We start from the raw sequence: 12,965 nt of genomic DNA on the forward strand, positions 1-12,965 counted from the left end.
AGACCTTTAATGATTAAAATGTGAAAATAGCTTCAATAGGACATTGATTCCAAACATCAAAACCATAAAGCTGAGTCCAAGATGTCCGACCATAACAGGAGACAAGCCACTTTAGAGACAATGTTTTTATTATACTGTATTTTATAATCTAATCAGGTATACAGCTGTTTTTGCAAAGATATCAGCTCATTGTTGGATAATTCTCAAATAATATAAAAAACATACCGTTTAAAATTATCACATTTTACAAACTACAAATCAACATTTTGGCCAGGTACTCACAATACTGCCTAGGTTTTCTCTTTTTTGTACACTGTACAACACGACTTTCTTTTTTTGCCTTCCCTTCACTGCACACTGAGACTTCTCCTCAAATGCTCAGGGGTCAGGAGGTCAATACAACTTTCCTTGTTTGGTAAAAGTAGAAGTTATTTCCAAGAGGATGAGGTGTGTTGAGTATTACTGCTGTAGATTGTAGGTTGTGTCTGTTTGGAGAGTCGGACGCTACTGGATTCACTGTCCCTGAGCCTGATCCTGACGTTCCTTCAGAGCCTGGATTGCTTTTCGGTACAGATCTACCGGGAGACAGGTTCATCTGTTTAAATTAAAGTTTGTATTTTCAGAGTCCTGGGTTATTTTATCTGACAGGTGGAGGTAAGAAGAAGTGTTTGTGCCTCACCAAAGGTTGCGGAAAGGTCCGCGGGTTGAGAGTACGCCACCGGCATTCCCTCTGTGTTGATCTTGTTTTTTCTTTTTACCTTCACAACCTTCTTCTTCCTCTTCCTCTCTCCTTTAGCTATATGTAAAATAAATTAAAAATATGAGGTTTCATTTCTACACACCATAACGAACAACATTAAGGCAGCTAAGGACAACCTTTAGTTGGTGTCTCGTTGCTTTCCAGGGACTCTGGAGCATCCAGCATCTCTTCTTTCACCTTTGTCTTGCGTTTCAGTTTGCCTTTCTTCGGAGGGATCAGGGCACTGCTGGCTTTGTCTCTGCTTCCAGAACTTTCTTGCCCTCCTTCATTTTCTTCACCCTCCTCTTCCTCTTCAGGTGCTTTTTCAACATCTTTTACACCTTCTTTAACCTTAACTGGTTTTTTCTTCATCTTCTTTGACCTCAGCCTCTTCTTCAGTGTGTTTTCCTGGAAAACAAGACTCGTTATTTTGTTGTTGCTCATGTTTGATCTACCAGATTCTGTTCTCACTTTAGATAGCAACAAAAGACCCTTTCCAGAAGACATGTTAAGAATTTAGCTGACTTAAAATGTGACTCATTATGCTTGTTTGAACAAGTTAGGATACAAAACATGATCATCACATGTTTTGGCACAAAATCATTCTTAGATAATGTAATTTTAGTCTGATCAGTTCTGCCAATTTTGATCTTTCAGAATGAGCCGTTTAAGGCCTCTAGCTGTGTTTCAACTGACCATGCAATTGGGCAAATTGCAATTACGAAAATAAATTTGCTTAATGGAAACATGAACATTTTGAAAGAAACTCTCGTTTTTCAATAAAAACTTACCACCGTAGGATGAGGTGGATTTTTTGCTGTATCACAATTAGCATATTGCACAAAACTGCAAGCAAACACTTTTTTCACATCACACAAGTCACATGATCAACAGGCTGTCACTACAGGCGAAAAAGACGAAGAAGACGACAGGAAGAAGTTGGAGGATGGGAGCGCACAAGTTTTATAATGACTTGGGCGTGATAATTGTGTTTCTTACATAAATGTGTTTTCTCGACATTAGCGGAATATCGACACAATTATTCACACATGTGCATTGGAAATGCAGCTCCTGTCATTTTAAAGTCGAATAAGCTGCTGATGGCCACGCCCCCAAACTCAACATTTACACTCGCTCTTCAAAATGGCGGCAAACAGATGCGCAATTATACAACCTTACTACCCTCCTGTTTCTGGGTGGTAAGTCAACATCAAGATTCTTGTATTTTCAAGCAGCCGCCGTACAGCGCATACAGCCGTAAACCTAGCTGACTAAACAGGGTGGAGCTCGTTTGGGTTGCTAGCAAGCCCAACCGCTAGCAATTCAGCGGCTGGGCTTGCTGGGTTGCTAGGTAACGGCTTCGTGCCCCTTTACTATGACTCAACTGTCTGGAGGTTTTTGAAACCGCTAAGTTTCCAGACTACAAAAGACATGAACTTATTCCCAAAAAACTTCCAGGTGTTTTTTTTTATTGTTATTTTAAATTGTTTCGACTGTTTGAAGATGCAGTTTAGACCCAAATTTAAGTAAAAAAACCCTAAACAAACAAAAACAAAGACGTCCCAAATGTGAACTGAAAGCTGAAAGTAATTGTAATGTACACAATGACTGAAATATGCTATCTGGTTTACTATTTCCACAGACTTTTTTTTGCCATGATGAAAACCAATGTTCTTCTGACCTTCTGCAGCATGTTCCTAATGGGCTGCAGCTTTCCTTCACCACTGTTCCTTTTCTCTTTGTCTCTGGACCGATGAACCTGACGCAGATCCGACTTGCTGGATCTCATTCTGAGGTGAGATGAAAGTGAAAATTAACCATCAGGTCTTGTTAAAAGAATCAGTCTCTGTTGTATTCAGTCTTTCCCTGGTTCTGACAGTACCGTTCAAGTTTGGATATTCTTTGCCCTTTCTCGGCTCTGCCTTTCTTTTCTCTCTCCCGGGGCTCCAGAGGCCGCTTGCTGTCCTGCGCCACCCGGGCACACAGATCCGGGTAATCCAGACAAACAGCTCGCAGCAACCAGCGGAGGCCTCGCAGAGTCTTTCTGTCTGACCAGCGCCGCAGGTCCATTAAGGCTGAACAAGGCTCCTGGGAAGAAAAGCAAAAGGTTCAATCTTCATATTTCAGTCTGACTTAATTGTCATCAGGACTCCTGAACTAATGGAAAACTTTTAGAATAAAAGTAGATTTTAAATAGGGAGAATAAAGTAAAGTAAAAAAACTGCCTTTTATCCATCCGTCCATCGATTTGTTTATCAATCCATCTATATGTTCATCCATCCATCAATCGGTCAGTCCATTTGCCTTTCCATCCATTTATAGATCCATCCATCCATCCATCCATTCATCCATCCATCCTAGTTGAGTGTCCACATCCAGTCATTCTGTGACCTTGTTTCCAAGGCGACCTCTGAACTTTACTCACAATATGGCACAGAGAGCGGCTCTGGTTGACCAGCTTCTCTAAGGAAAGAATCTCAATCAGTTCACTTCCCAGCAGCGCATTCATCTTATCCTGTTTGTTTGCCAACCTGAAAGCACAACAACACACGTAGGAATTAATCCAATATAATTTAAGTTCAACCAGAACTAGAAGTCAGGTTAAAAGCAGGAAGTCGTTACACTAATATGGGTTTTCCTGCAACCCTCGGTTGCTTCAGCAGGTCTGCGAGAACGTCCCTGGCCTCCTTCATCCTCTGCCTGTCGCTGGAGTCCACCACAAAGATGACGCCATGGGCTTCTCCGTAGAGCTCCCTCCACGCTCCACGGGACTCCACTGATCCTCCGGCGTCCAGCAGCGTGACGAGGTAGTTCTCCACTCTCAGCTCGTTTTTAATGCAGCCGTGGGTCGGCCCTGCGTCGACACCAGTAGGGACTGGATCAGCAGAACAGGTGAGTCAGGTGTTATATTCCTGCTGAGGATTTCTAACGCTGGTGTGTTTAGGACTGTACCTCTTAACATCCCTCTGATCGATGAGGTTTTTCCTGCTTTGTCAAGACCAACCACGAGAATGGTCACTTTCCTTCAGAGAAATAAAAACAGAGCTATATCAATTCTCATTTAAAAGCTGACATATTATGCTTCCTTGAACATGTTAGGATCAGTCTATGGGCTCTATAAAACATGTTCATAAATTTTTTTGCACAAAATCATTCTTAGATAATTAGATTTTAGCCCTATTTTGAGCTCTTTTAGGGCCTCTGTCACTTTAAATCCAAATAAGCTCCTGCTGGCCATGCCCACTTAACTGAATGTTCACACTGCACGTGAAAATGGCTGCAAACAGATGTGCAATTGTACAACCGTACATCTCTGAAAAGCATAAGTAGAGCCTCCTGCACAACAAGCAAGAATGCAGCAATTGGTTTCTGAGTGGTCAACCACAAAGTATATTCTCATATTTTCCAGCAGCCATTGTACAGCACATACAGCAGTCAAACCAGTTAGAACTCCACTTGGGTTACTAGGTAACGGGCAGTGTCTGCTGATTTGTGACGTTACATTTAGGAGATTTTTGAAGTGGCTCATTTTCCAGACACCAAAAAACATTAACTTATTAGCGTTGGATGTTTTTAGAAGCAGTAGAGACCCAAATGGAAGTATAAAAAAATGCAAAATGTGAATTTTGCATGACACACCCTTTAAGGCTAGGAATGCTGTACTTTTGGGAAATAAGCTTGGACCATATTCCTTGAAAAACCTTAGGGGTTTATTTATATATAAAAAAAATCCAGGCCAACCTGGCTCTATGTGAAAAGAAATCGCCGCCTTATTAAAACGAATTGTCTTTTGTAGAAAGCAAAGTTATTTTTCACTGACCACAACCCTGGATGATTTCTGCCAAACCTGCAGAAACAAGAAATCTCTTAACTAGCACCTGTCTGACACTCTGAAGTAGGCCGAAGGATAATAACAAAGATAACAAAATGAAGGTTTGGATTGGGCTTGTCAAACTCCAACATGGCTGAATTTAAACAATTCTGCAAAGAAGAGTGGACCAAAAAAGTGTTTTAGGCTAAATGTTGTCATCAAAAGTAACTAAATTATTTATTAGATTTCAGGGGAAAGAACCAGGTTTTCAGGTATAGCTAATTTCTGTTATTCAATGAAAGTAACATTTAAACCCTTTATTTTCCGTTTACTCTGGCAGTCTTTGTTTCATGATCTCAAAACATACAAGCGAGACAAAAAAAAAGCAAATCCAGAAAAAAATCAGCAAATGCATTCTCCTCCGTTGGAGCTTCAGGTTGAGAAAGCGGCAGTGCGTACCTGATTGGCTCCTGGATTTTGGCGACCCAGCTGCAGCAATTGCTCATCAGGTTGAACATGTTGACTTGAGGAGAACAAGGTGAGCACAGCGGCCACCATCTTCTCTGGAACTGGTACCTGCAGGCGGTAAACCTCAGCATTAGTCATAAAACGGGGCTGGAGCAGCTGGAGTAAACGGGTTTACGGTTGGGTTTGACGCAAAGACGCTTTATGCCTGTCTACTCTGGGCTTTAGGGACGATCCCAGATGGTTGGTAGTTTCCCCCATGCGTTGCAGTAGACGCTGAGCAGAAGGTCTGGCTGAGGTATTCAGGCCACTGACTAACCTGCTAGATATAAGTTTATCAAGTACATCTGCTCAGGCACCATAATCTGCTGAAGCCCGTTTAGAATGGCCCACTTTGACAGTGTTGTTCACAACATGACCCGTATTTGTCCTCAGCAGACAAGCAGGTGAGTTTTTATTTGACATTTTGAAAATAATGGAGAAAAAACTAGTTTTCCAATAAAAATGTTTTGACGCTAGCATGAAGTGTGTCATTTAGCAAAACTGTAATGGAAGCCCTTTTTTCTAATGATCTGCGGATTCATACTGAAATCCTTCAGTCAATTTAGATAATGTATCTTAACAAGAAAACATTAGAAAGTAGCTAAATTATTAAGATTTTGCCTAAATTAGAGTCTTTTTGAAGGCAGAAGAAATTCTGAGGAATAAATGAAATGGACTAAAAGAGAAAACACTAAATATGCCTCTGTTCCTTAACAAAAACATGCAAATGAGGGAAAGTTTCAGAGATGGATGCCATCCATTCCATCCATCATGCCAATTAAGAGTCAAGCTTTCATTTTATAGTAGTTCCTAATAATTAAAAAAGGATTTATTTATGATTTTATTTACTGATAGGATTGAATGCTTCCGACTTTAAAATAAATAAAATAGAGCACATGTGTCAAACTCAAGGCCCGGCGGCCATATCTGGCCCACCATAGCTTTTTAAGTCCAAATTACATCAATAAATTCCTCTAGTATTTACAAACACAAAATAACCACAAAATTAACAAATCCCCACATTTTGTTCAGATTTTTACTGCACATTTTTCACAGAATTGGTTATAAACATTGGGTTTAAGTGACTGCTGCCTGAGCCTTACTTATATATTAGCGCAAACATAAGAAAAATTCTTTTGGACTCCAAAAAACCCCCAAACAAACACAAAAACAATCACAAATTCCTGGATGGACTGATAGCTCTGAAAAGATGTTCAATATTATTTACACTTGTTGAATGCTGAAACTACTGTTTATTGATATGTTAACCAACTAATGGGTTTTATCGATACATTCTGGCTCAACCGGACCTTTAAGAACATTCAGGTTTTTGATTTGGCCCAAAATGAAACTGAGTTTGACACCAGTGGTATAGAATAATGTTCAGAAACTGAATCACACCACTTCTTTTCTTTTTAAGATGTACAAAACACATTAGGTGTTTTTGCACAAATTATTGGTTTCGGATTGGTAACACAGATTCTAGCATAAATTTCACTCAGTATTTAGATGGGAAAAGGAATTAGTAGTTATGAATATTACTACTTTTTTCTCATCACATGAGTCACATGATGTTGCTACTGGCACAAGAAGAAGACAGGAAGTAGTTGGAGGACGATGACGCAGTACGTTTTTTAATGACTTATTGCATGAACATACTTTTTCACGTGTGATTTTTAATTGCATTTCTTATCTAATGGAAGCACTGCAATTGTGAAATTTTGTTTTGTTTTTTGACATTAGTGGAATATCGACAAAGTTTGCTCATATTTGTAACTTAAACACAGTTAATTACTTGGAGAGGCACCAGAGATTCAGACCGCAGCTTCTTAAACAGCTAATATATCAACACATCTCGGACTGTGTAGTCATAATTTATCCAGGCAAATATTTGCTATTTTTAATATAAAGAACCTACATACACACATTAAAAACAGATTTAAAGTTTCCATAATCTCTTAAAGTTTTGTCGTCTGAAGGATTTTGAATCTTTGCCAAATGGTTAATTGGATGTTGTTTACCTTCAACTGAACTTTCTAGTCAGAGGTTTGGAAATGCAAAAGCATTCTGGTTTTGGAGGTTTTCCAAGGCATAAAGCTAAAAGACTTAAAACTAAATTACCAAACCAGCAAGTGAAATTATAAAACTATTTTGCTGTTCCTCAGAAATCTCAGTGATAACTAATAAAACAAACTATTTACAAAATAAACCCACATTAACCTCTTACAACTCAGTATTCATCACAAAATGTGTCATTATTTGATTTTTTTTAGTAATAATTATGTCATGCAGGTGCCGAAACTAATAAAGTGATCTTCAGTGCTGCTGGCACTAAAATAAAAAGCAGATTATGAGTGTAAATTAGCCTACATATTAAAATATGCAAATGTAAAAATTCATTCAGATACTCACAGAAGCAGATCTATGTCCATGCATTTGTTTGGGTGTTGGCCCCGACTAACATCCTGCACCAACCTGCTGCTCAGCTAATCAGGCTCACAGTAAGCCGTTAGTCACCTCATGTGGGAGGTGCATCCTGGGAAACTTCTCCGCCAATCAGAGAGCGGGCAGTTTCAGTCGAAAATCTCATTGGACGGCGCAGGTTTCCTTTTTAACTTTACCAGATGGAGGTGAATAAATCCGTCCAGGACTAAATGTATCGAGTGGTGTGATGTGTGACGCTCCATGATCTCCTTTCCCAGGACTCCAGAAAGTACTACAGATACTAAATATTTTCAATATAACTAACTTTTATTTAGCAAAAAACTGCTTTTAAGAACTTTTAAAAGAGCTCTTTTTAATTATTTAATTATAAAAACTGATAAAATTGTACATTTATAAATCAATATACTATGTTACTATTGCTATATTAAGTGTGTACAACTGGTTTTGTAATGAATGTTTTGTTTGTGGCCATTGTCATGACAACGGCTAATGGAGATCCCAAAGATAACTGGAAAAAAAAAATTCAACAGACAATGATACAGAGAGCTACAGAGAATCATGATTTGTGTTTTATGAGTAGAAAGAGTTTTAAAAGTCCTTTAAGAGACAATTGCAGATTTCTATGGAAGACCAAAACTGACAGAATTAAAAATAAATATAGAAATACATCTCTGGAGAAAATGAAGAGCCCACTGCACTGAATCCCATTGAAAACCTCCTGGTTATTCCATCAAATATTCATTTCTGAACTTTTCCTGAGTTAAAACATTAGTATTGTTGTTTCTAAATGAATATGAACTTGTTTTATTTGGATTATTTGAGGTCTGAAAGCGCCACATCTTTTTTGTTATTTTGACCATTTCTAATTTTTTGCAAATAAAAACTAAATTTTTGCTTGGAATTTCAGAGACTTTTTGTCACTAAATCATAGAACAGAAGAACAATATTAATTTTACTCAAACATATACCTATAAAGAGTAAAATCAGAGAATCTGATCATTTTAAGTGGTCTCTTCATTTTTTCCAGAGCTGTATAAATGTCTTGTTTTTCCTTTTCCTTGCACATGCATTTTCGACAAGAAATGTATATTTAGGATTTTTTTAAGAGTTTGGTTTTTTTCACATTTCCTCGTCTCTTTTTACTTTTCTTTATGCATTTCTGCCTCATTATGCAAATGAGGAGGGCTGTGTGTTAAGGGTTCAACGTCTGCCTAGTGATTGGTTAGCATTACTCTCTGCTTGGCTTCAACTAACATGGCTGCAGTTAATCAGAAGTCAATGAATATGAGGAAACTGTTTGGTGTTAGTATGGAAATATCTCTAATAAGTAAGGACACATTGAGAACAAAAAATAAAAGCATTTCTGAAAACAAAAATGGTCCAACCAGATACTAGCTGTTATTGTTTGAACTAATTTCTGTTTATCATTTATTTATTGCTCATTTGCTTTAGATTTTTCCTGCTGTTCATTTATTCTAATTGTTTATGCTTACTCTTTATTTTTTTGTTTGTTTATGTTTCACTTCACCCTCTGTTTATTGATTCCTCGTTTGCCATTCTCCATTCCCCAGCTGCATCCACAAATTGTAAATACAAAAATAAATTTACTTAATGGAAACACACCAATTTAAAAAAACTAGTTTTTTTTTCTTTTTGATAAAGTTTTTGCATTGATGGGATGGAAATGTGAAATGTCCTATACAAATAAACATGACTTGACTTATGCCACTTTTTACATGCATAGCTAATGTATGCTTCTATTATGAATGAGTTCATGATAGAAATTATAACAGAGTAACTAGTTATATTTAGATTTACATGAGTAATTTTTTGGAAAAAGTAAATTCAGGAGTATTTTTTACAAAGTTGTACTTTTTACTTTTAAGTAACTTTATTAAGAAGTACTTCTACTCTTACTTGTCTGGATTCACAAACATGTTTTAACCAAAAAATTCACTAGACATATACACACATCTTAAGTTTTTGTTTATGTTTTATAAGTTTTATATTGATTTAAAAAATTGTCTTTTGTCTGATATTATTTTTTACTTGTTTGTACAAATTATTGTCATTTTCCTCCTTAAAACACCAAAATTTCCACTTCACTTTATATTTTGGTCTGTTTAAACATTAAACAATTGATGTTTTGATCAGTTACTTAGTATTTTTACTCTTACTGGAGTAATCTATTGGATGGTTTATTTTCACTTTTACACGAGTAAAAATACGTTGGAGTAGTTCTACTTTTACTTGAGTACAATTTTAGTTTTTGTGATAAAATCTAGTAACTAAATATGTCTAAATAATTCAGTCCCAGATATAATGAGTTGGAAAAATGACTCAGTTCTGCGTTTACTGCGGATTAACTCAACAGACTATGTTGCATAATGGTATTAATACAATATTAATAAGCTGTATTTATTAACAACAGCCACTAGATGGAGCCATATTAAAATGTTGTGCCTGAAACGCCATTGCGTTTGAACAATAAATCTTTTTCTATTCGGGCAGCAAATGTATCACATATATTGACAATTAAATATGATTACATGTTTATTTAAAGAACGCCGCGGAGCATTACCAGAAGATTTAAGAGGCAACGCTTCAGTTGGACTTCAAAATCAATATCCAGTTACATCTTGCAGAGACAGAACCAGCGGCCTCTCTCCGTGCTTTATCGCATTATGTCATTTAAATCCCGGTCCAATCAGGCGGTGCTGAGTAAACTCATCCCTGCGTCAGCCGCACACACACATTCACACTCATGCAGCAAAAACACAAGCATCTATTTTCTCCTGCTTTCTGCATTATTCTGCTGATGTCGCAGTGTTTGTTACAGTCAGCACCTCCTGAGTGAGAATAATCAGATGCACTGCAAAACATTTAGGTCGCCTAACTTGAAAATGAAAGTCCACATGCTGCCTTGAAGATGCAATTTAAGTCAACAAGAAAATTGTTTTGGATTTTAATGAAGATGATTTAACAACAAGACAAGTTGTCTAAACATTGTTTTTTAAGTTCATTAATCTTGAATTTCGAGTTTTAACTTAAAACTGCAATTTAAACCAAATAATTATTTCACAATATGCAAGAAAAAAACTCCCATCTTTAAGTTAAAGAGCCACATTTCTATATGCTTTTCACATTATCAAGTTAAAATAAGTACTTAATTTACTTTAGAATCATTTAAGTTCTTGTTTCAAATTGCATGAACAAATGAATTTTATTAAACATCATAATAAATTCTGTGCAAGAACATTTAGTGTGATCAGGACTTTAAAATAAACGTTTTCCTTAATAAAACACAAGAGTCAGATCAATATAACACACTGCCATCTCAGAATACAGAAACATGCCGCTAAGCATTCTGGGAAATAGTTCCCACTCCTGTCTTTTCTTCTTTCAGTTTTTTAAGTGCTAACCTAAATGCTATAACGATCGCACTTGTGATTGAAAAAAATTCAACATAAATGGCCACAACAGTTTTTATTCATTTGAAGCTGATTAAAGTAAAATTGAAGTGTTTGGCATCGGAATTTGAATATCATCCCAAATGTAAAGTACAAGAGTGGCAGCATCATTTTCATAAAGCCTAATAAATGTTACGCTTTAGGTTGAGTCACCAGACACAAAATTAAACCCTATAATAACTACATTCTGAAAAAGCTACTGGGATCCATTCTGGATCATCTATTGAAAGAAACAGAGTACGCAGTAAAGAATCAATAGCAGCACATTTATAAATCTCATGTATAAGATGTTGAAGTTTACAAAAACTCAACATAAATGGCCACAACACCAATCTCAGGGTTTTAAACTGAGATTGATCTATTAAGGACATAAAAGCTGAATCTTCCGGTGTCGTTTATTTCAATTTCCTGTGAAGCATTTCAAAACAGTCTGAAAGATCGGTAACAGGAAATATGCAAGCAGCTTGCTCTGGTTCTGCAGGAGGAACTTCCCGTCTGCTGGGTTCACTGACTGCAGGCTGGACTTGAATCACTCACACCATACTGCAAACGCATCCATTACTGCACTGCAAAAACACCAAAACCGAGGTATTTTTGGTCTAATTTCTAGTGAAAATATCTTAGTGCACTTGTAACAAAAGTTACTTGTGATTTAGTTTTGTATTATTTCAAATGTGCTGATAATTGTACTAGAAACCAGACCCCCAAAATGTAAAATATTACCAAGTACCTTTAGTCTACATGCTGCAAAAACCAAATTAGACCAAAACTTAAGTATTTTTGGTCTAATTCCCAGTGCAAATATCTTAGTACACTTGAAATAAAACAGAACTAACTTAATTAACTTTTTGTTAAGATATAGGAGCTTCTTTTAAGTTAATAATTCATTGATACTGATTAAAAAAGTACTTAATATTAGGGAATTATTTAATTAAAGCAAGCTTCTTTATCTTTTTTTAAAGGTTACTTGTTGGTTAGTTTGGTCTTATTTCAAGTATACTTGGTAAAATTTTGTGTTTTTGCAGTGTAATGACAAGTCTTCCTGAAATGTGCAAACCCCCACAAAGTCGGATCATCTCTCCTAAGATCTGATTAAACTGTATGATGTTTATTTATTCAGTTAAAGCTGAGTTGAACCTGTTCTAAGCTACTTTCATTGAAGTTAAAGCTTATTTTAATTATTATTTAAGCTGTTGGAAAAGGATTTGCATTGGAAATGTTTGAAAAATCAGGCGCCTGTAAGCTAAATTTGAATTTGCACCTCTGCAAACAGGATCCTTTCATTTCATTCTTTAAAATTAATGACTAGATGTCTTTGTTTGAGTGTAACGCTTGATGGATTGTTCTGTTTGAAATCTGCACCTGTTCAGGCCTGTAGGTCACTAAAACAAGACCAAGCCCGCCCTGCTGTGGGGAACTAAAAATGGAAGTGAAACTGATCTCTCTCTTTGCCTGTCCTTCACACTACTTTCATTGGAACAGGACAGACCCTGGCAGTCGGAAAGGAGTGGCGGTTAACATCATCTTCCACTTATTTCTTTTGTTTTGTGCTTTGTTTGATGGTGGTGAAATAATTCAGTTTGAAAGATTTGATCTCCACTTGCAAATAGATTGTTAAAATGTGTCAAGTGGTTAAAAATTAATCCGTTTCCAACTGGAAAAACTTATTTCCATAACAGTTTTACTAAATCTGGCTCGTCATTTACACTTTCTGATTTATTTTGACCACTAGATGGTGATAGACTCATTAAAAATCGTGTTTAATGTGAATATTTCAAGTGGCTCTACTCTCTGGAGGGCTCGTTTCACACAGCTTACGAAACAGTTTTTCAACATTCACAGGAACAGGTCTGATTTCAGACCAGATTTCATTAGAACCAACACGTCATCTGTTTAAAATGAAACTCAAAACGAGCGGATAGCCCATCATTTCAAACCGGAAATGGGATCTACATGCATTCACCAGCGTTAGGCTTTAAAATTATTACTAATT

At 36.7% G+C, this 12,965-nt stretch overlaps 1 protein-coding gene across 3 annotated transcripts; it reads right to left on the reverse strand.

The window, feature by feature from the left end:
* Positions 1–147: 147 nt before the first annotated feature.
* On the reverse strand, positions 148–7,520 carry arl13a (ADP ribosylation factor like GTPase 13A). 3 transcript variants are annotated; one of them, XM_023328389.1, is made up of 10 exons: positions 7,470–7,520; positions 5,010–5,126; positions 3,692–3,762; positions 3,362–3,593; positions 3,165–3,270; positions 2,622–2,827; positions 2,421–2,529; positions 877–1,147; positions 680–796; positions 148–575 (listed from the first exon to the last, which is right to left on the reverse strand). In XM_023328389.1, the coding sequence occupies exons 1-10, from the start codon at positions 7,487–7,489 to the stop codon at positions 514–516; spliced, it is 1,311 nt and encodes a 436-aa protein (XP_023184157.1). In that variant the 5' UTR covers positions 7,490–7,520; the 3' UTR covers positions 148–513. The 3 variants fall into 3 exon arrangements, with proteins under 3 accessions (XP_023184157.1, XP_005799626.2, XP_023184158.1); XM_005799569.3 differs by having other exon boundaries at positions 3,362–3,614; XM_023328390.1 differs by having other exon boundaries at positions 148–595; positions 3,362–3,614.
* Between the last annotated feature and the right edge of the window lie 5,445 nt (positions 7,521–12,965).

The sequence above is a fragment of the Xiphophorus maculatus genome, chromosome 23 (genome assembly GCF_002775205.1).
Source record: "Xiphophorus maculatus strain JP 163 A chromosome 23, X_maculatus-5.0-male, whole genome shotgun sequence".
Lineage (NCBI taxonomy): Eukaryota > Metazoa > Chordata > Actinopteri > Cyprinodontiformes > Poeciliidae > Xiphophorus > Xiphophorus maculatus.